Raw genomic sequence first — 22,668 nt, 5'->3', positions numbered from 1 at the left:
AGAGCAGTACCAGGATCGGCTGAACTTCGGAATGAAGGGAAACACAGTTCTTTATGCAGAAACGTGGGGGTCAGCAAAGGTATGTGTGAGCAACGAGACGGATCGCAGGAACGCAAGGACTTAATCGCTACCATGTAACAATGGAGGATGGAAATGGCCGTAGGAGAATAAGCAAGATCGAGAAGCAATCAGGAACGTAATGGATGAAGTGCTCAGCAGTTATAGATTCTTCTGGCGCCACAGCCAGTGGACACACGTTGGGCTACACCAGTGGTTCTCAACCTTTTTGGGGTCCTGGACCCCCTGTGTATTTTTGCTCTACCCTGAGGACCCCTCCACCTGATCTTGGGGGAGGGGGGTTGCAATTTGATAGAAACAGTAGAAACTGCATTTTAAATTGCATTATAGCATTTATTCACTCTTTGGGGCAAAAATAAGAGCTTTCAGTTGTAACTTAGATATAGTTAACAAAACAGAATTCTTATGCAGTAACTTTCAGATATATGTAACAAAACAGAATATGTATTCAGTAACTTTCAGATATATGTAACAAAACAGAATATGTATTCAGTAACTTTCACATGTAACAACAGAATTCTTATGCAGTAACTTTCAGATATATGTAACAAAACACAATATGTATTCAGTAACTTTCAGATATATGTAACAACAGAATATGTATTCAGTAACTTTCAGATATATGTAACAACAGAATTTTTATGCAGTAACTTTTAACAATGCAAACGGGAGCGAGATGTCTTATTAAAATACAATAAATTACACTTGTGAAACGGTTGTAATTAGAGAAAAAATTCCTGTTACCCTTTACAGTTTAGGTAAAGGTCTCAGTCACATTTGAGTAAAATAATCCTATTTCTATAAATGTCATAGGATTTTTTTTTTAAAGATATTTACTTTCACGGACCCCTTGCAATTACACCACGGACCACTAGGGGTCCGCGGACCCCCGGTTGAGAAACACTGCCCTAAACCAACCTAACCAGCGGGGGGGGAGGGGGACCAGCACTAGCCAATCAGATGCAGAGGAGGGCGGGTCTTTTCGCGAGCCACCGCTCCCTAAAAAACGCTCGCTATTAAAAAAAACAAAAACAAACTACAATTCCCGTGATCCCCCGCGCCCGAGAAGCCAGCGGTCATGCGGGTGGAAACAGAAGTGTGCATCCGCCGCAGCGCAAGAAGAAAGTTGGACGGAAGATGAGCGGGGAGGATGGCGGCGAAGCGAATGCCCCCGCGGCTCCGCGGCCCCCGGCCTCGGCGTCGCTGGACGAGGCCGAGGCCGAGGCGGCGAGGGACGAGAGCCCCAGACTGTGCGGCCACCTGAGCAAACTCGCCGGCAAAGGACCTCTGAGGGGATACAAGCAGAGGTGGTTCGTGTACGACCCGAGGACGTGCTGTCTGTATTACTTCAAGACGCCCCAGGACGGGCTGCCGCTCGGGCACATCGAAATAAGCGACGCGTCCTTCAGCTATGACGTGGAGGGGGAGGAGGGCCAGTTTGAGATCCACACCGCGGGCAAGGAGTTCCTTCTGAAGGTAGTCCCGCTCGCGGAGCGCGCGGCCGCCGAGACGTCACCTCGGCGACGGCGCCGTTTTGTTACTTAGTCGCCGTTCCGAGAGGCGGACACGCCCTCCTCCGTTGGCGAGCGTGCGGGCGGGGGGGGGGGGACCGCTGCCTTGCCTGAGAAGACGCTTAGATGTGTCGAAACGCGGTTATGTCTTAACAACGTTCTGCCCTTTACTGGCGAACCAGGAGGGAGGGAATTGGATTTATGTAATCTCACATCACTGTGTCAGAGAAATCAATTTTTTTGGGGGGGGGGGTTGGCTTTGCCTTTCATTTAACCTTTGACCCCCCCTCCTAAACTGACCCCCAAGCTGTTCAGGTGCACTGAAACTGATTATAAAGTATCACCAGGTCCTGTTCTGCAGATATGTCTAGTGTATAGATGAGTAACAGCTGACGGTGCATTGGGACGTTTTCCAGACGACCCCCATCAAAATACTAAACATAAGTGTGCATGTTTCAGATTTCTGCAGCCTGCTGAAAAGTTGCCCCCCCCTCCTGGTTTCGCCACATGCAGGTCACATGTGTCATGTGATTGGCCTTTCGGGTCCCCTAGATGTGATGATAGGCCCTGGTGTCAAGAGAAGGGCAGGTGGCTCTTACCCAAAGGTTGTTCGGAAAACCACCACTTCAAATGTCAAGTCACCCATTCCAGTTTCTAAAGTCTCGTTGGGGGGCAGATGGTGTGCATTGGTAATAGCCAACAGCTCGCAAAGCCCAAGGCCAGAACTGAGACTGAAACTAACATCTGTGCTCATTCACATGATGGGTGCTAATAACGCCTGCCTGTTAACCGAAGCGTTAACGTGTTTTGACAGAAATGTATTCTCGGCCTTTTCAGTAGGTTGTCGTTGGTACCACTGCTTACTTTTGTTTTCTTGGTTTGATGTCACTGAGTTTTGTTTCCCTCGTTCGTAGGCGCGCTTTGCTTAGTGAGACGTCAGTGATCTGCCAGACCTTCCATTAATGCGTGAATACAAGCCCCTTTGGATGAGTGCGGTTAGGGCTGTGCTTTAAGACCAAAATCTGATATCACGATGTAGGTCATTCATACCACGATAACGATACATGATCACCATATAGCACATTTTCTGTAAATTCAGTGATCTGTAAAATGACCACATGGAAAGGCCTATTTCTTATTTGATTTTGAATTATATACTCAATATATTTGATTATTTTTCTCCTTTTATTCAGAACCTTTGCGCTAATTTTCAATTAAGCATGTAACAAAATGTAAAATATTAATGTAGACAATATAAAAAGGTAAATAGAAAGCACTTCTCAACTATAGTTGCATGGGTGGCAAGAGGCTAGTGGTGTTTGAGTCTGTTGTGGGCACCGGCGTGTGGTATATTTTGCAAAGTACACGGGTTTTCTGGCCCGTGTCAGACTTTTCATACCCAAGTCACATCCATACGATAGAATGGACGTGAAACCGCTACCCAAGTCAATACCTATATGTGTGTGTGTGTGTGTGTGTGTGTGTGTGTGTGTGTGTGTGTGTGTGTGTGTGTGTGTGTGTGTGTATTTGCAGGCTCCCAATAGGCAGGTGATGCATTACTGGCTCCAGCAGTTACAGCAGAAGCGCTGGGAGTACAGCAACACACGAGGCCAGAGAGACAGCTGGAGCTCTCCGATCCTGCCGTACCCTCACACGGGCCTGGTCGCCAAAGACAATGGTAAGCAAATGGAAGGTACGGAAAACATACACCTAAACGCACAACATGAGCACGCAAAATGAAAGCCGCTCTTATTTCATTGCCCAAATCTTGACGCTCAAAAGACCATAGAATGAAATCCTCCCAATGCACGGTTTCTAGCGTGTCCGTGAAACTTGCTGAGTGTGTGTTGGCCTTCATTAGTTGGCCTGTTTTGGTTTATCTACCGTTGTTTCATCCTCTGCCAAATTGGTCTTGGAAGCTCTTGGCCTTTGCTGTGCAAGCTAGGATAAAATGCGTGGGTGTAGAGGAAAGATGGGTGAGAGTCGGTGTCAGCCCGAAGAAAGATAACATCTCCTCAACTGTAATCTCTTCTCTGTCTGTTGAAAGGGTCTCGAACATTTACGTGTAGTCCTCGTAGGGTTACTGTGTTGCTGAAGGTTTCGATTTCGAGCTCGGTGTGGAAAATTTGACGGTCAACGTGAGATCCTCAGTTTATCAACTAATTTCCCTAAACTGCAGTGAGTTGGTACAGGCTGAATTCATTTTCACAAGACAATAGGCTTTCTTTCCCCCTCATGAAGTCTGCTCTGAATATGTGAGTGGTAAAGATGCGATCCTTCCTACCTATTTACCTCCCTTCAAACGTTCACGTCTTGGTCCAATCAGTCAGGATCACATTTGTTTTCAATTCAAACCACTGCCAGATTTTACAGAACTTGCTCTGACTGAGGCGCTCGTCTGTCGTGGACCAGGAAACCTGCCAAGATTTTATCTTAAGTTCTCAACCTGCTGATATGTGTGGTTAAAAGCACAGTAACTTGAGAAGATTCTGTATTAATCATACCGGTGTGTTTGCATTGTTGGCGAATGAGTGTAAGGAGGACTACAATATGTGTCAGTTACTTCATTTCTCATTGACACCGGTAAGACCAGCTTGGCAATTGCCACAGATGTAACAACAATTTTCCGACTCAGTACAGCTGTTTGGTAAATGTGGTAAACACCACGTTGGTGTTGTCTTTCGTGATATTGGCATATCTTGATCATTAAAAACTGTGATTATATTCTATTTCAATTATAATTTTATTGCGGTTATACATTTAATGCGAACCTGTACTGTAGCTGCCACACACAGTCAACATATTAGAGCCGCTTAAAGGGTTATAGTTCGGATTTATTGACCTAAGGTGGTGTGACTCACTCACTAGCAGTGATATCGATTCATGAACATTACATAGGCTTTGTTCTGCTATTCCCAGCCGCCAGGCACAAAAATGAATCGGGAGAGCTCATGAAGAAAAAAAATTTTTTTAAGCCATAATAAAACACACACAACCCCCACCGCCGTTGACATCCGCAAATACAATAAAACGTCTTTCGTGCATTTCTGATGCTCGCTTCTCCTCTCGTAGCGCTCCGTATTGTGGAATTACTTTTTGTTGCTGCAGAACGCCGGTGTGCTGCTAAGCACCGGAGCCTGTTTACAAAGCACGTCACGCCCCCTTATCCGTTGTTTCAAAGATAACGCACCACAATCAGCAACCTGAGAAACACAAACAGCCCAGATGTTCCTCAAAAACGGAGAGAAGTTCTGTGATACAGAGCGGTGTGAGAGGAGAACTGAGCGCCGGAAGTACACGAAAGATGTTGTAATGTATCCTGAATGGTTAACACTATTAAGATATTGTGACTGGTTAACCCTATTTTTTTGGGGGGGGGGGGCGGGGGATTGCATGTTTTAATGTGACTTCAAATATTTTTATTAATTGTCCCCATTTGCAGAAGGTTTTTTTTTTTGGACTGATTTCTGACATTTTGGGAGTCGCCAACCAAGGTAATGTTGGTGAACTGATAACACTATTAGTGAGTAAATCACACCACCTTATGTCAATAGAGCCGAACTATCCCATTAACACAAGTGCTCAAGAGGCTTGGCGTGCCGTACGTGAAAAAACACAATGTCACGGCAATCAGCCGTTAATCAGAGCAGGCTACCAAACCGTCTGAGGTCACATCCGTACATATTCAGACACAAACGGAAACAAAGAGGGTAAATTCACTGTCATTTGGCCGTCACTGAATTTCAGCCCATTCAGTTAGATCACATAAATACGCGTTAGAGAGACGAGTCAAATAAGTGCTCTGGGAGGGGGGGGGTGTGTGTGAAAAAAACTTAGCAATTAACCTTTTCATCAATATAACAGCCTACAGTTATTATATGGAAAATTCGCCAATTTTCAACCGTATCGCCGTATATCTGCAACAGGGATAGCGCATAAAAAACACCTGCAGTTCTGTCTGGCAAGTGACGTACTGGGACATCATTTGGCAGACGGTAAAACTACATCCTGGCAGGGTTTCTGCTACTCGTAATACGCCGTAAAGGTGCCGTTCGAAAAGCACATCCTCGTTCTCTCGGCCGAGCTACGATTCCAGCGTTGGAAGTGCTCTCCCACAACACCAGCGCAGGGGAATTTATGGCCAGCGTCACCGCAGCTTGCATGCAATGCGTTCTGGTACGCGTAGGTGCTGTGGGAAAGACTAGAAGCAGGGGAACACAAGAGTTCTCCGCCCTGGTACGCAGTGAGGGTCGTAGTCCTTCTAACGGCAACGTTACTCGTCAGTACTGATGACGCATGCACCAAGCCGTCGGGGTTTAAGTGTGCCAGGAAAGGTGTGGGATCCTCGCAAATATGTGCTGAATCGCAGGTGGTCAAAAGCGAAGAGGTACTGCATCCTGTTTAGGGCGAGATCTAGAAGAGTTTAAGCAGCAGAGATATAATTACAGACCGCATGGTATCTGTTTTGGATGGTTGGAGCGCGGTACAGCAACCCACAGACAGGCACACCCCGGTGAAGATAATGCCTCGGCAGAGATGCTGTTCCTCCGCTTGCTCGAAAACATTTTGATCCCCTTTCTTGGTTTAAAAGCCCTTCAGGCTACTGCTGCCGACTCTCAAGAAGCAACGCTTAACACAGGCTTTTAACGTGCAATGTTGTGCCGTCCTTGACCGTAATCTGTTCTCGTTGTTGTGAATAATTGTGATTATCCGGTGACTAATTTAACATTCTGAGGTACTTTGAGTTCGTGAAAAGCGCTATACAAATTAAATGTCTTATCATAAGTATGATTGCAAGGGGCGTCCGGGTAGCGTAGTGGTCTATTCCGTTGCCCACCAACATGGGGATCGGCAGTTCGATCCCCTTGTTACCTCCGGCTTGGTCGGGCACCCCTACAGAGACAATTGGCCGTGTCTGCGGGTGAGAAGCCGGATGTGGGTATGTGTCCTGGTCGCTGCACTAGCGCCTCCTCTGGTCGTTCGGGGCGCCTGTTCAGGGGGGATTAGCCTGATCCTCCCACGTGCTACGTCCCCCTGGCGAAACTCCTCACTGTCAGGTGAAAAGAAGGGGCGGCAACTCCACATGTATGGGAGGAGGCATGTGGTAGTGTGCAGCCCTCCCCGGATGGGCAGAGGGGGTGGAGCAGCGACCGGGACCACTCAGAAGAGTGGGGTAATTGGCTGGGTACTACTGGGGAGAAAAAGGGGGGGAAAAATAAATAATAATAATGATTATGATTGCAAAAATATTAGTAATAATAATAATAATGAGGAAATTTAGTCACACTTGTGGCCCAAAAAAAAAAATTGGATAGAATATTGTAATATGGATGCCATTATTAAGTCACATTTGAAGGTAAACAAATACTTTATATCATTTTGTATAAAATGACCATCAGGTTTCCTAGAGAGGGAACACGGTCCTCTGAGTTGAGTTCGGCGGTGCACTTTTCCTTTTGTGTGACATGGGCTTCTCTGTAATATGATAAAAGAATGAAGTTGCTTATACATACATGCGGTGAGAGCGGAGGTGGAAAAATCCAGCCCAGGAAGTAAAAATCCTAACCGTGTCTTTACTCCATCCATGTATTAAACCAGCTGATTTGGGAAACTAGTCAGTGCAATCTGATGGTTTAGTACATGGGTGGAGTAAAGACACGGATAGGGTTTTTACTTTCTGGACCGGGTTTTTCCACCTCTGAGTGAGAGGGATGGAGCAGCAGACCTGTGTGGGCCTCCATCAACATTTGATTTTGATTGACACGGGTTATTGTCATCCCCACACGATAACCCCGGGAAAGAAGAATCTACTTCACACGTGATCAGACTCTAAAGCCTGGGGATGGGACTTCTAAACAGGTGATTTGAACACGGCTGTCAAAACTGTGGAAGCCATCGCACCCCTTCTTACACACTGTAATTAGGGGCGTTTTCTTTCCTTGAAATGTTCATAGATCAGGCTATATTATACACTACACAGTGCATAGATAATACCGAGTGCATTTCCAAATGGTCCGAGGCGATTTTTCCCACGTAGTTTGTGCTATCGAATCACAAGCATTCATGGTTAGAACACCTGTTGTGTCAATCAGATGTATGTTAGACCTCGGAGTGCTATACCTCGTTCTCGTTTAGAAAAAGAACATTCCAGTCTGTAGAATCTCACAAGCAAGCGCACATGTCTGAGAGCGTGACAGGTGAGATAGAAATGCATGGGCTTTACCAATTTTGCAGGCTTCAGTGGCATGACTGACATTAAAAGTATTGTAGATTAGAGCGTGTCCGGGTAGCGTAGCGGTCTATTCCGTTGCCCACCAACACAGGGACCGGCAGCCCTCCCCGGATCGGCAGAGGGGATGGAGCGGCAACCGGGATGGCTCGGAAGAGTGGGGTAATTGGCCGAAAACAACCCGGGAGAAAAAGGGGGGGGGGATCCAAATAAATAAATAATATAGAGGAGACAGGCAAGACAAATGATTTCTAAAACGACACTCCACGTCAATGAATCGGTGTGAAAAGCAGCTCACAATAACGAAAAGCCATGTGTCTATTTTGTTTGCTGGAAAGACGCAGAAAACCATTTGGACTTAAAAGTGGTCAAACCCTGCAAATTTATGGCCTCATTGCCTGTCCTGCCTGTTCCTCGTGTGACTGACAAGTACATGCACACAAGCAAGCAGTGAGTGACTGTTTAGCTTTCGCTTTCATTATGTAGGTTCCGCTCAATTGGATGCAAGGCATCTTACATCAATTGGGCAAGAGGCAACACGCTATGAAAAAAAAAATCATGCATGGTTACTTAAGCCTAGATCTTTGACGGTGCCACTCTGTGCTGGGTTTCAGATACCTTCCTGTTTGAAAAGCCTAGCGAGAGCATGGAGAAGGTTCGCAGCGACTTCGCCATGGAGACAGAAACAGATGGCGGGGGCATGGTGGGGATGCAGTCTGCCAGAGGGCCCTCTGGCTTGTCCACCAATCCCCTAAACTTCTCCCTGAAAAACTGGGGCACAGAACTCAGGTAAAGAAAAGTGCTGGCCTATGCTGCAGCGGGTCCGAGTGTGCCAGTTTGAAGGACAATGTGTTGGAGACCCTGAATTGGATTAGATGGGTATGGGTAATGAATGACTGGATGAGGTATTGGAACCAAGTCGTTCAGTTATCAGAGAGAAAGTACTTTAAGGACACTGTTTTCAGTGCATGCAAAACTGGCTTCACTACCGTCTCGGCGTAAAGGCCTTACACAGCTGTATGAGGAAAGAAAACACCTCCTCAGTCCTTCCTGGTGTTGGCTGCCTTCAAGGAAATGGTTGCAAATGTTTTCTGTTTCTAAACTGTTGGACTGCTTTCCTTGAGTAATCCACCCCGCTAAAAGTTCCTTTTCAAGGACCTAGAGCACATCTGCTCAAATGATGTAAGACTGTAAAATGCCAGAAATGCAAGGCTGGAGTCGGACCTTTGTATTCACCTAGAAATGGAAAGGGAAGTTGTAAATAAAGCTGGACAAATATCTTATGAGCTCGTGACGGTTTGGAAGAAAAAACAGGCCCAGAATTAAAATACTCTAATGTCGCTGACAGCTATTAGCCGAATTCTTTGAAAGACTCGTGTATGCTATTTTATGGTGTCTTGGCTTGTATTTTTTGGTTTTTATGTTCTGTAATGGAGCAGATTTTTCTTGGAATAGAGGTTTCTCACGTATTAGTTGTTGAATATTGGTTTCTATTCCGCGCCAGTGCAAAATCATCCTCATAAATCACCGGGGCCAATGGAGAGACCACAGCTGTCATCTCTACCGAAAATGCCAGTTCCTTAAGTTCCTCGCGCTCTTAGGTTTCGTGCAGTTTCTGCAACTCTGGCATGTGATCGGCAGAAATTCAGCTTAAACACGAGAAGTTCTAGTATCGAGCTATGGGTACACCCCAATCCTCCACATAATCAAACTTCCAGTTTCAGGGTTCCTTTCTGTATGGCTTTGCTGACTGCAAACGAACAGTCGCAAGCCTATTTCCTGTGAGATGTTGGTGGCCCGGAGGCCTCGGACAAAGGCACTTTGTGCTATAAATTGTTACTGTTCCTGAGAACGTCTCAGCAGCTGTGCTGCAAAATAACAGGTCATCAGGATTCTCTTGCCAGTTGTCTTTGTTCTTCTTTTTTTGGATTCAAAACCGCTTTTATAAAGTTGGAAGGCTGAATATGTGATAATGCTGATGCTCTTAATGTTTTAAATCCCTGAGCTCTCAATGAATAACTTGTCATGTCTCGGTCCTTCCAGGAATTCCATGTCTCATCTGCGACAAGGGCGAGGCGGTGAAAGCAGACGGAGTGTGTTTTACACCAGCAACAGTTCAGAGGAGTGGGAATTGGTGGATCCTCCTCCAAAAGACATACCCGAACTGAAACCTCAACCAGACACACACAGACGTATGTCAAGTTACCCGTCTCCACTTGCCGTTGCTTAACACTTTACTCTTTACTTTCGTTTACCTTTACTCTAGTCCATAGCATGGATTCCACGAGGAAGATAAGATTCTGCTTGTTGTAAAACACTTTTGATTTCTTCTTTGGGGTTGCGGTGATTCCTGTGAGTTATTACCGGCACATGCGTTTCGAACCTGTAAATGTGAGCCGCGAGCAAATGAAGATAGAAACGAAGCTGCGCAGTTTCAATGTGAAACTTTCTGAAACGATTTCCCCTCAGATTCCATTGGGTCAGCATTCACGTTCGATTTTGGACGCAGTTCTTCGCGGGCAAAGAGGCCCTTCCTCAAAGATATGATGATGAGCGGCGGTAAATTTACTCGTAGTGCTGAGAACCACAGCACCAGCGATGGCGCCCCGGTGGAGGGTTACGGCAGCAAACCCATGGAGATGCAACTTCGTCTCCAGAGTCAGCAGGAGGAGCTCAGCCGCATGCAGCAGGAAAAGGCCAAACTTCAAGAGGAGCTGGCCACTCAGAAGGTACAACCCGGGCCCTTCTTGCTTGTTCTCACTCTCGCCTTGTCATTTCACACCCTCGCACCTCACACCCCCTCATAATCACTCTCCTATCAGGACACCAGCAAAATATTTCGAAATCAAAAGACATGTAGCTTCAGTGTATTTATGCCAAACAACCTTTTCATGCAACTTTACTGTGCTCTTTGTCTACGTTCAGAAAGTGTGAAGATAAGCAAATTGATATGCAAATTATTTGATTGTTTTCGTGTGTGACTTGAAGGTGATGATTCCTGTCCTATTTTGTGTGGGTGCTATGTGGAAAGTTTGCAAGATAATGATTGCATTTGGTGAAATGGTGTGAAAGAAATCTTTATCTTAAATGTCTGCGCACAACCAGCTCCGTAATCGCTGACTTACCATTCAAAGGTGGTAACGTATCAGGAGAAATGGTCTTTTCTGCTTAAAGTCACTTCAATATAGAATTAATTCAGTCCAGACCTGAGGTGGAGCTTTTTATAGTAAATGAGTATGTTTGGCGTGATTCTGACTCCATATGGGATATCGTGTATCAGAACTGTTCTCTCTCACTAATATGGAACCTACGTAGGATCTGGTTTTTCCTAATGAAGCGAGATGGCTAATGATTAGTCATGCTTGCAGCCAGGCCGAAGACAAAAACAAGAACATAGGAGCTCTCTCAACACTAAAGACAGCCGTATCAGTTTATTCCTTACTCCCTGTTCTTGTTGTATGGAGGGAAAGGCGCTACACAGGTCTGCTGTCATAGAGGAGAAGCCAGATGAATGTTAAATATGTTTGCTGTGTTTGTGAAGTCATGCCAAACTGCAGCATTAACCTTTTCAACGTGTAGCTCATGAAGCATGTCCTCTCTGCCCGACACTGGGATTTAGAGATCCTGTCACTCTTAGACATCTTCAAATAGCCACAAAAAGCAGAAGCACCATACTGTAGCGAATTCGGGGGACAACGCAACCACAGGAAGTGCCGCGGCCCGGAAGCGAACCCGTATCGCCCGCACTGCAGGAGGCATCGCTAACCGCTCGACTAAAGGGTCAGACCCGCGAGCCAGCGGCCAGCGTGTCTTCTTATCCATGCACGTTACACTACCCCCCTCCTTCGGGAAGCGCGTCCCCGCGCTTAAGCATATCAGCTCCTTCACGCCTCAGGGCGCCTACGCTTCCGATGGCCTTACGGTCGCTCCATCCCACTTCTGACACCAATGTAACCGGTTATTTTCTTGCCCGGTGCGGGATTCGATACGAGGTGTACTGCACCACAAGGCGACATCACTAACCGCTCGGCTAAAGGGTCAGACCCGTTAGCTAGGGACTAACGTGTCTTATTAGTAGTTTACAGTCGTCACCCTCCCCGGAAGCGCGCCCTCGCGCTTTGTTCTTCCCGCGCTCCGAAGAGACTTCTGAGGATCTGCACACTTCCGGATCCCACCGCTGCCACCGTCCCCGGAGCGGGTCGCGGCTGGCGGAGGCCGGCCGCTTGACACCAGAAACGAGAGCCCGCTCGGGGCTCGTCTCCCCGCCTCGCCTTAGGACACCTGCGTTACCGTTTGACAGGTGTACCGCCCCAGTCAAACTCCCCATCTATGTAACCGGTTATTTTCTTGCCCGGTGCGGGATTCGATACGGGGTGTACTGCACCACAAGGCGACATCACTAACCGCTCGACTAAAGGGTCAGACCCGCGAGCCAGCGGCCAGCGTGTCTTCTTATCCATGCACGTTACAATACAGTTCAGCACAGTTGTCAGTTCAACAACTTTAGAGAGCATCTTGACTTAATTTGCTCATAATAAACTCTTTACAATAGGATTTAATGCTCAGAACTGAGATTGAGTTGGATGTAGGCTTGCCATGGCATGCTGGTGGCTTCTTCCTTTTCTATCGGCGGCTCCCGTTAGGGTTCGCCACAGCAGATCATTCGTTTCCATCTCTTCCCGTCCTCTGCATCTTCCTCTGTCACGCCAACCACCCGCATGTCCTCCCTCACCACATCCATAAACCTCCTCTTTGGCCTTTCCTCTTTTCCTCTTGCCTGGCAGCTCCATCTTCAGCATCCTTCTCCCAATATACCCAGCATCTCTCCTCCACACTTGTCCAAACCATCTCAATCTTGCCTCTCTTGCTTTGTCTCCAAACCATCCAACCTGAACTGTCCCTCTAATATACTCATTCCTAATCCTGTCCTCCTTCGTCACTCTCACCGAAAATCTCAGCATCTTCAGCTCTGCCACATCCAGCTCTGTCTCCTGTATTTTAATTAGTGCCACTGTCTCCAAACCATACAACATAGCTGGTCTCACTACCATCTTGTAGACCTTCCCTTTAACTTTGGCTGGTACCCTTCTGTCGCAGATCACTCCTGACACTCTTCTCCACCCTGCTTTCACTGTCTTCTTCACCGCTCTTCTGCACTTCCCGTTACTTTGAACAGTTGACCTCAAGTATTCAAACGCATCCATTTTAGCCACCTCTACTCTTTGCGTCCTCACTGTCTTCCCTCTCGTTCACACATATGTATTCAATCTTTTTTTACCCCAGATGCCCTTCCTGACACAACCCTGGCCATTTATCCAGACTTGGGACCGGTACTAAGAATGCGCTGGCTTGTGCATCTGCAGTGGCTGGGTTGCCATGGCATGCTGGTGGCTATTTAAATGAATTGCACGCTGTTGTGTGGGTCAGCATGGCATCATGGTCATTGTCAAACAATGAAATACTCTTCGCAACAACTTGTTTTGTTAGTAGTGCAGATGCCTCAATGATTCACCACCTCTCAGAATAACTTGTTTTAAAATGATATTGAATAGATTTGGCTTTTTCAAAATACTGCGATGGAGGTGCCCAGTGGTTCAAGCATAATTCTGGCTAAAATGATAATAACTGTTTATTTATGCCACATACTGTGATAGAAATAACCAGGCATCATAATTACTTATGAGCAGCAAAATTAAGATGCATGGTTCACACCTCATAAACAATTTGACAGTCATTCAGTTTACATGTAGTCAACTTGATCAAGGTATTCAAATTAAGGTGATAGTTTGATGGAGGTGTCTGTTTGTTTAATGGGTGTGATCTGTTAATGATCTGGGTTTACAAGACTGCATAATCCAGTTATGAAACGGAAGTTGTGTTGCTTGCGACTGCTTCCAGCACTGTTAACTTGTAGGTAAATGCGCAGTATTTTCAACTGCTGCTTGGTAGTTTGTTTGCTCTCCTCTGGGCTAACACAATGTGTTTTCACCAACACCGACTAGATTTCATACCTTCCATTCAAGTCTTTACTAACGTGTCTGTTCAGCAGCAACTACTTCCTTTCTTGAACTACACCCATTTGCAAGTGATTGGATAAACATGTGACTTGAAAAGCTCACACCTTGTAGACAGTTTCTGAACCCAGTCAAGGGAGTTTAAGAGGTTTTTTTTTTTCATATAAGTTTCGGCTTTACTAGGGTGCATGAAACTGGGTTTTCAATAAATTTCTGTCCACACTGCCAGCTGTCTTGATAAAAAAATAACTTCTTTATCCCGTACCAGGAGCTGGTTAGACTACTGCAGCAGACTCTTAGGACGTCCCAATGTGATAGAGGCCCAGTGAGCCGCACAGCCCCACCTTCAGATTCATCCACAACTCCAGGCCAGGAAGAGCTTCCCCAGATGGAGGCCCTTCTCCAAGATAAGGACGGACAGATCCAAGCCCTATGTGGGCACATGGAGCGTCTAGCCTTGGAGAAGGAGAGCCTGCAGCAGGAGCTGAAGGGCCTGAAGATCAAGGTTGGCGAGATTAATGACCAGCTGGGCATGCTGATGGAGACCATTCAGGCTAAGGATGAAATCATCATTAAACTGAACCAACAGAGCTCAGAGAATAATGAAAATCCAAATGGTCACAGTTCACCGGCCTATAGTAAGGAGCAACAGGAGGTGAACAATCTTAAGGTATGATACAGTTGTCAGCACGTACTGTAAATATATAGTAGATTTGGATCGGAAACCTGTATCTTGATGCCCTCATTCTGAGGATGAAAATGAGTGTGTAAACATGGATCCGATGGAAATTGTTTGGAATTTTTGAAGTCTATCTCTGTTTTATACTCATTCCTCAAGTAGTTAATAGGTAGATTTCATTTTCACAGTCATCCATCCTTTTTTCTGAATACACAGCCATCCCGGACACACAGCTCCAGCTTGCCGTCTCGAGCTCAATGCAATTAATGGGGTAAGGGCTCAAAGGGCTCAGGCTGGATTCGAATCCAGGTCACTGTGGTAAGGACTCAGCCTTATCTGGTACGTGCTCTACCAGGTGAGCCACCAGGGCGCCCCGCTTGAATGGTAATTTGAAAAAAAAAAATTTTTTCGAGTTAAATTCCCTCCTCACGTTTGCTTTGCTGTGCCACAGTGGAGGGACTCCTGGTGGCAGTCACTTGTACTGTGTTGCGGGAAGTAATATGGTATGAAACAATCATCACTGCGAGTAAAAAAAACCGGGAGTAAAAAAACTGAAGATTTTTAGAATGACCGCTCAAATTCGCTACGATAGACTGCTGTAAAATCATGTTGGCTTTGGCTGAACGATGGGGTATGTTTTTGCACTTAAATATTGTGGATTTGTCCCCCGTTAATTGTGTTGAGCTCGAGATGGCAAGCTGGAGCTGTGTGTCCAGTATGAGGAGAGAGAAGGATGGATGACTGTGAAAATGAACCCGACCTATGTAGTACATAAGCATCGATATAGACTTTAAAAGTTATGAATTACTCCTTTAAGCTGGTCTTACAGAAGAACTCAGCTTTAGCTTTATGTGTTTTTCGACGAATGAAATGTCCCCATTTCGGTCCCTAGTTTACTTGGGCTCTGTTTGCTTGTCACAGTTGTAACGGGCATGTATCGCTCCCATTTCAGGACAGTCTTCAAGGTTACAAATCTCAGAACAAGTTCCTGAACAAAGAAATTCTGGAGCTGACAGAGTTACGCAGAAATGCTGAATGCCGAGAGAAAGCTCTAGAGGCCAAGGTACCATACACACATTTTTACTGAATAACTGTGCACAACTCCGCAAATAGAAACAGGAAGTCGGGGTGGTTTTTGGGAAAGTCCAGCATTAACCTCAGCTTAGTTAACTTTTGAGCTCAAATCGTAAAAAAAAAAAAAAAAAATACCAAGTTAGGAAAAAAAAGGAATAGCAACTACAACTCCATTTTCGTCGATGAAAACAAATCGGGTCTGTGTTTCCTCTTTCCTCACGGTCTTTGTCCCCAGCACACGGCCTTGGTCGCCAAGCTGTGTCAGGTGGAGAGTAAGTACTTGGTGCTGCTGCAGGAGATGAAGTCCCCCGTGTGCTCCGCGTCAGAGCAGAGCCCAGCCCGCGAGGTCATCTCCAGATTAGTGGAGGACGCGCTGCAGGCGGAGAGCACCGACCATCACGACCATCCTATTTTCAAACCTCATACTGTCAGGTACGGTGGCTCCAGAAACCTGCTGTGCACATTTCCAGGCCGCAGATGTTTGAGGACGAATAACACTTTTGCTGAACCCGTTATCTAACCCCCCCCCCCTGACATTTGCATAATCAGGTCCATGGGGTAGTTTGCCATATCTAATAGCGTTTTTCTCCAACAGGAATGAGAACACATGTTAAGGAAAAATACAAGTATAAATTATAATGCAGCATTGGTAAAGCCGATTGTGTTACTTCCAGAAGATTACATTGAATGCAGCTTTGAGTGTTCGGGGGTTTTTTTTGTTTTGTTTTGTGGGTTTTTGGAGGGGGGGGTTTCTGCAAAAATTTCTTTCAAACTTTACCTCGGGGAAATAAAAGCCATAAAAAATATTCAGTTTTAGAAAACAGATTGATTTACGTTTCCTTAAAAACCGCTGTTCATATTCATTTTTCAATGTGTCCACAACGTTAGAAAAGTTTGCACTGATATTTACATGCTCAAATGAACCACAACTGTTGTTACACAACTATTACTATATGTTTTGTGACAACACCGGTCAGTTGTGATATATGCCAGGAGGTTTAGATTGAATAGGGGCACCTCCCAAAATAGATGTGAACTCAGTGACTTTGCTGTCTTTCCACTGACTTCTGTCACTGTCACTGTTTTTCCCCCAATTGCTTTTGCTACAGTCACTCGCCCCTGCTGGTTTTCCACTGGTGTTGCAGGTGTTTTCCTTAATCTCATTTAACCTTAGTTTGGCAGAGCCAATAACAGTGACTGGTCAGTGAAAGACGAGCCGCAGTGCTGATACAAGCCAGTTAATCCTGCCCATCTGTGCCGTAGAGGGTGACATAAAATGTACCGTATGGCTCAGACTTTGCCATACCGGCTCAAGTCATACGGCCACATAATGGATATGTGTCTGATATGCTGTAGAAAACCGAAATGTAAAAAATGCTTTTAAAAATGATTTGTGTGTGTGCATTTGTCTGGAAAAAGTCGGGATTTCGTAATCGAGGTGTCGGTCTGAACGTAGCCCAAGATTTGCTGTGTTGCACTATGAGTGAAAGGCTTGTATCATCCCAACAGCAACTGACCATTACTCTCCAACTGTCCTCCGTCTGCCTTTGTTTAACCATAGCGAGTATGACATATATGGCTTCAAGACGGTCCCCGAGGAGGAGGAAGAGGAGGAGAAGCTGGACGCGAAGGTGAGAGCCCTGGAGCTCAAGTCTCTGTCCATGACGAACCAGGAGGTGTCTGTTGGCGTGAAGTGGGAGAACTACCGCGCCAGCACAATGAACAGGGACCTGATGCGCTCCCCGGAGCTCAAGGCCCTGATGCGGAGCGGCGTGCCCCATGCCCACCGCTCCAAGGTGTGGCACTGGTGTGTCAACTTCCATGTGAAGAAGTTCCGGGACCAGTTGGCGCCGGACTATTATGAAACTCTGTTGAATGTTGCCCGGGAGAAACCCAATCCGGCCTCCAAACAGATCGAACTAGACTTGCTGCGCACGTTGCCCAACAACAAGCATTATGCCTCCCCGAGTGCAGAGGGCATCCAGAAGCTAAGGAATGTGCTTATGGCTTTCTCCTGGAGGAACCCAGATATTGGCTACTGCCAAGGACTAAACAGGTACTGTAAAATCTGAGGGTCCGTTTTTGTGTTTCACGTTCACGGTCGTTAAGTCCTTTAATTTCTTCTTGTTTTTTCCAGACTGGCAGCCATTGCCTTGCTCTACCTAGACCAAGAGGATGCCTTCTGGTGCCTCATAGCCATTGTGGAGGTGTTCATGCCGAGAGACTATTACACCAAGACTCTGCTGGGCTCACAGGTAATCAGTCAAACTCAGAGGTTTGTGTTCATACACAGTAAGATTCAAGGGGCAAGCTGCTGTCTCACTGATACTGTTTACAAATTTCTCTCATTTGTGATGATGTCACATACATGTGACAGAGCCTGATGCTCGTGACTCATCAGAGCAAGAATGTGTAGCAATAAAAAGCAGTGCGTGTTGTGGTTTTACTCTTGAGTTTGACCCCAAAGTTTCCTCCGGCTAAAAAAAAACAATCCAGTACCCAGTTAACTGCAAAGTAATGACCTGGTCATGCTTTTGTCTGCTTGTACTGCATTAGAAACCCATAATATTATTATTTTTTTTACCCTCTTGTTTCCGGTCAGGTTGACCAGCGTGTGTTCAAGGACTTGATGAGTGACAAGCTGCCCCGGCTTCATGCCCACTTTGAGCAGAACAATGTAGACTTCTCCCTCATCACCTTCAACTGGTTCCTGGTGGTGTTTGTGGACAGCGTGGTCAGCGACATCCTCTTCAAGATTTGGGATGCCTTCCTGTACGAGGGACCCAAGGTAAGAGTGTGAGGAATGAATAGCAACACGGTGGCCAGAACCGGTCAGAGCTGTGTGCCCTGAGGTTCCTTTCAGCTGTAAGGCTGAAGAGAACATGGGGCAGCTGGCATTCTTCTCTTTAGAAGAAACTTGGCAAGTACCACGGTTTTGTACTTTGACCCAAGGTTGATAAACAGGCAGTAAGGACTGTGCCACGTGGACAAAGCTGTTGGAAGTCAGGAAATGCTGATGCAAATCCTGCGACGTGCAGCAATTCAGATGGATAATGTTTAAGGGCTCACTGTTTCGCAGTAGCCATGTCGTGATTTTATGACTTTTCATTATGCTCCTCTGTAGATCATATTTCGCTTCGCCCTTGCCCTCTTCAAGTACAAAGAGGAGGAGTTTTTGAAGTTACAGGACTCCACCGCCATATTCAAATACCTTAGATATTTCACCCGCACAATCCTGGATTCAAGGTGAAGCAGTGCTTTATATATTTGTATGTAATGTGTGTATGTATGTATGTAAATTTGTAATCGCTGCTGTGCTTTGTTTTTGATGATTAAGCAATATGACATCAGAGAAATGTTCTCGGTGGCACAATGGTTAGCGCAGTCACCTCACAGCAGGAAGGTCTTGGGTTCGAATCCCAGGGTTGTCCAACTTTGGGGGTCATCCCAGGTCGACCTCTGTGTGTAGTTTGCGTGTTCTCCCTGTGTCTGCTCTGGTTTCCTCCCACAGTCCAAAGACGTAGGTCAGGTGAATCGGCCGTACTAAATTGTCCCTAGGTGTGAATGTGTCGGCCCTGTGATGGACTGGCAGCCTGTTCAGGGTGTCTCCCTGCCCTGTCGCCCAGGGACTGCTGGGATAGGCTCCAGCATCCCGTGACCCCAATTGGGATAAGCGGCTTGGATAATGGATGGATGGAAAAATGTTCTCCAGGATGCCAGGCCTGATTTTAGAGCAGTAAAGTAGAATCAGAATCACTTTATTTACCAGGCGCTAAAAATCATTCACTATTCGACTCGATGGCATTGGACTTCTAAACATCTGCTGCAGGAACATTAGTATGTAATAGCACACCTCATGCAGGATGTCAGAATGTCTCATTTAGTGGAAGAGGACAGTGACATTACCAGAGTGTAGTACAGCACATGAATATGATTAACGGTGAGATCAATGTGACCTTCTTGCAGGAAACTAATGAACATCGCCTTCGTCGACATGAACCCTTTTCCCCTGAGGCAGATCCAGAGCCGACGCGCCTTCCACCTTGAGAAGGTCCGTCTTGAGTTGACTGAGCTTGAGGCAATACGGCAAACCTTCCTCAGGGAGAGAGAAACGAGTCACGATGGACGGACCTTTGTCAGCGATGACGAGGAAGATAACTGACCTTGATCTCACCAGATCCTCCAGACTGTTTTGGTACATAGACCAAACACAAAAAGGTCAACTTACATAGATCAGTGTTCCGGTCGCTCTCGGGCACTTCCCATGCAAAGCATGATGTGGTCTATGTCCTCCCAGCTGGAACGATCAACCTTGTGCTGTATGGTTTTCAAAGACCAAAACATTGTAGGTCGAACAGCCTTTCTATCAGTATTCCTGCCATTTTTTGCAAATGCCTTAATTGCTGTGTGCATGAGTGTTAAGGTGATGGGCTGAATACCGAGCTTGTCCCATGGATCTCCAACCCACTTTGCTAGGCTAAGCCTTCACAGTTTGAATGTGTTTTGAAGACGTGGCTGTTATCCCAAATGGTAAGTCATGTTTGTGCCTCTTGAGGAAATTGTATTATTTTTTAACTTTTGTCTAAATTGAGTAGACTTTTTTTTTTTTCTTTTTTTTTTTGCTTTGTCACAACCTCATTTTTTACAATATGAATCTCCTAAAATTGTTTACCTGTTTACGCATGCTCCATAGTCCAGGTAAGGAAATCACAGGACGCTGAATCGGTTCATCCGGGACGCAGCGGTTACTGGGAGAAACGTTTCGCCAGTCTCAGCGGAAGGGTGGGGAGACCTGGAGTCAGTTGAGACCGACGAGCGATGAAACGGTTCTCTCAACGTTGTGTCCAGATGAACCGGTTCACCTTTCTGTGTTTACCTGCGTCACTTTTGGCTTCGCTCCTTCTGACATTCCTACACAACTCCCCGTTTTATCTGTTATTCCTGTGTCTTATACTTGAATCAATTTGCATGAATATAAGTTCGCTGAATTTTATTAATGGGTAGTTCTAGACTTCCGGAGTGCTGATGAGGTGGGGTCAGAAGATGCACAAAGATGTACTCTGTAGACCGCAATAAGATCGGTAGCATAATCTTCCTCTATCACACCACCTGTGATTTGGCGGTATTGCAAATTTCGGGGGGAAGGTCCGAGGCTGTATTTCTTCATCTCAGGAGTCAGGTCACTTCTCTTGGTTATCTTGTTCCTCAGTCTGCAATCCCTGTGTTCAGACGGGTGCTTTAGTGAAGCAGCAAGGGAGTTTTACAAGTGTGGTGTTGATGGTCGCAGGTTGCACCGAGGTTGTTATTGACTTGAGATTTTGGGAGCCAATGTAATGCCTGCTGCAAATCATATCACTGAACCGGGTGGAACAAGCCGCTATACAATACAGCAGAACATCATACGCCTCCCTCAAAAGGAAAAAAAAAAAAAGAGAAAATTCTCTGTTTTAAGCAAATTAATGCTTTTTGCTCCAACTTCCAGCTCTGTTCCTCTGTGTTTTTTCGGAAGTATCCCCTCACTCTGAACCTGATTTTCAGTTTTATTGTGTATCCTTGGTGTTTTATTCGCCTCAGCTGATTGATGAGTACTTTTGAGCCCCGTCTTAAATTCTGCGGTAGGTGCAGATCTCCTCCTCAGAGTGGCAGTATAACCTTCTTCAATCAGTCGAAACGCTCACACGCTCCCACAGGGACCTTCACTATGTACACAGGGGGCCGGTTTCAATGTTGAATATCCTGTCCTCCTCTTCTTCTTCTTCTTCTTTCAGCTTGTTCCCTGTTTTTCAGGGGTCGACGTTGAATATACTGTGATACTGTTTAAATCGCTCAGTAAATGACCTGAATGTCAGACTTGACTGGTCATCGTGATTGCTGTCTATAAATGGAAATATGATTTGTGTAACTTCTAATAAGGGGAATATATATATATGAGGGCGTTTCTTGGCGTGTTCAGGAGCGGTCTGTCTCCGCCGTAGACGTCGGAGCGTTATCTCGGTACTAAAGAAAACGCCACTCACCGGGTTGGCGTCGTTGCGCGTCTCTTTACTCCTGTCATCCTTATCGAGTCAGTCATCGCTTATCATTTTGTGGCCCGTAATGAAAACGTTCACAAGTTGACCGTAATGTTCAGTCGGTAGAGATAGTTGGGTGCTGGTTTGTCAAGGATGGACGTTATTTGCCTGGATGAGAATCTGTCGTGAGCGTGTGCGTCCCCGCTCCTATCTGTTCACTGCACTATTTGGCCACAGATCGCTCTTGCAATTAACCTTTAGTGGGACCCACCCCCACCCCCCGCCCCCAGACGGTGAGTTTTAAGTTTACTTTGCCTCGGAGAGCAGGACTCTCGAGAGAGCGAGGCTTTCCAGGATGGACACGCTGTAATGTGGTGAAATGATTCCTGTTCCTCTGGTTTTTACTTTGTTTTTCCTCACATGTTTACTTTGTCTAAGAAGGGTTCACATATTATGTATATATCTTCATAGCTTACTTGAATACATAACCTCCATTTTTAAGGCTGTTATTTTGCATGCTGAAATCAAGTTTTTTTTTGTTGTTTTCCATCATATTACTAGCTTATTTCATTCCTTGTATTACATAAGCTAGATAAAAATTCCCTTTTTTGCTCTTTACAGCAATATATTGCACAAATGTAGTGCCACGATGACAACCTTTCACAATGCTACAGGGGCACTTAGATTACATATGGAAATCTTTTCTATATCATATTTTCAATGGTTAACCTGCATCAGTGTTTGTTTGAAAAAAAAATGCTTTGATGGTATAAACTCCAGCGTACGCAATTCATATGGATTTTTTTTTTCCAGTTACAAGAAAAACTGAATAAACTTTGTTGTAGCTGACTGCTCGGGTCTTAATTTTATTCGCAACATTTCGGTGTCAAGCAGAAATCCAGAAATATCAAACAGGGCATCTTAGTGAAATGTTGATGAAGACCCCCCCTCCCCTCCCCTCCCTCCCATTGCACCACCACCAACAAGTTCCATCAAAGTTTGTCATGTTTTTATTAATAGCCTGTTTCATAGCAGTTCTGCAGTTTGACCATGAGGGGACGTGTCTCTCTGT

The 22,668-nt window shown here is 45.8% G+C and overlaps 1 protein-coding gene across 1 annotated transcript; it reads left to right on the top strand.

Moving 5' to 3' along the window:
- The first annotated feature begins 1,030 nt into the window (after nt 1–1,030).
- On the top strand, nt 1,031–22,438 carry tbc1d2b (TBC1 domain family, member 2B). The gene is made up of 13 exons (XM_056281309.1): nt 1,031–1,554; nt 3,123–3,267; nt 8,433–8,607; nt 9,862–10,010; nt 10,288–10,547; nt 14,101–14,502; nt 15,464–15,574; nt 15,821–16,017; nt 17,147–17,641; nt 17,723–17,840; nt 18,188–18,373; nt 18,710–18,831; nt 19,552–22,438. The coding sequence occupies exons 1-13, from the start codon at nt 1,216–1,218 to the stop codon at nt 19,745–19,747; spliced, it is 2,895 nt and encodes a 964-aa protein (XP_056137284.1). The 5' UTR covers nt 1,031–1,215; the 3' UTR covers nt 19,748–22,438.
- The last annotated feature ends 230 nt before the right edge of the window (nt 22,439–22,668 follow it).

This window comes from Lampris incognitus, chromosome 6 (assembly GCF_029633865.1).
Source record: "Lampris incognitus isolate fLamInc1 chromosome 6, fLamInc1.hap2, whole genome shotgun sequence".
In the NCBI taxonomy this organism is placed as follows: Eukaryota; Metazoa; Chordata; class Actinopteri; order Lampriformes; family Lampridae; genus Lampris; species Lampris incognitus.
Note: the sequence above shows the minus strand (reverse complement) of the source record. Positions and strands in the feature narration are given on the sequence as shown.

Coding starts and splice junctions, on each gene's coding strand:
- tbc1d2b (XM_056281309.1), top strand. CDS start 1,216: ATGAGCGGGGAGGATGGCGGCGAAGCGAATGCCCCCGCGGCTCCGCGG. Junction 15,575..15,820: donor AGAAAGCTCTAGAGGCCAAG/GTACCATACACA, acceptor CTTTGTCCCCAG/CACACGGCCTTGGTCGCCAA. Junction 17,642..17,722: donor TACTGCCAAGGACTAAACAG/GTACTGTAAAAT, acceptor TGTTTTTTCCAG/ACTGGCAGCCATTGCCTTGC.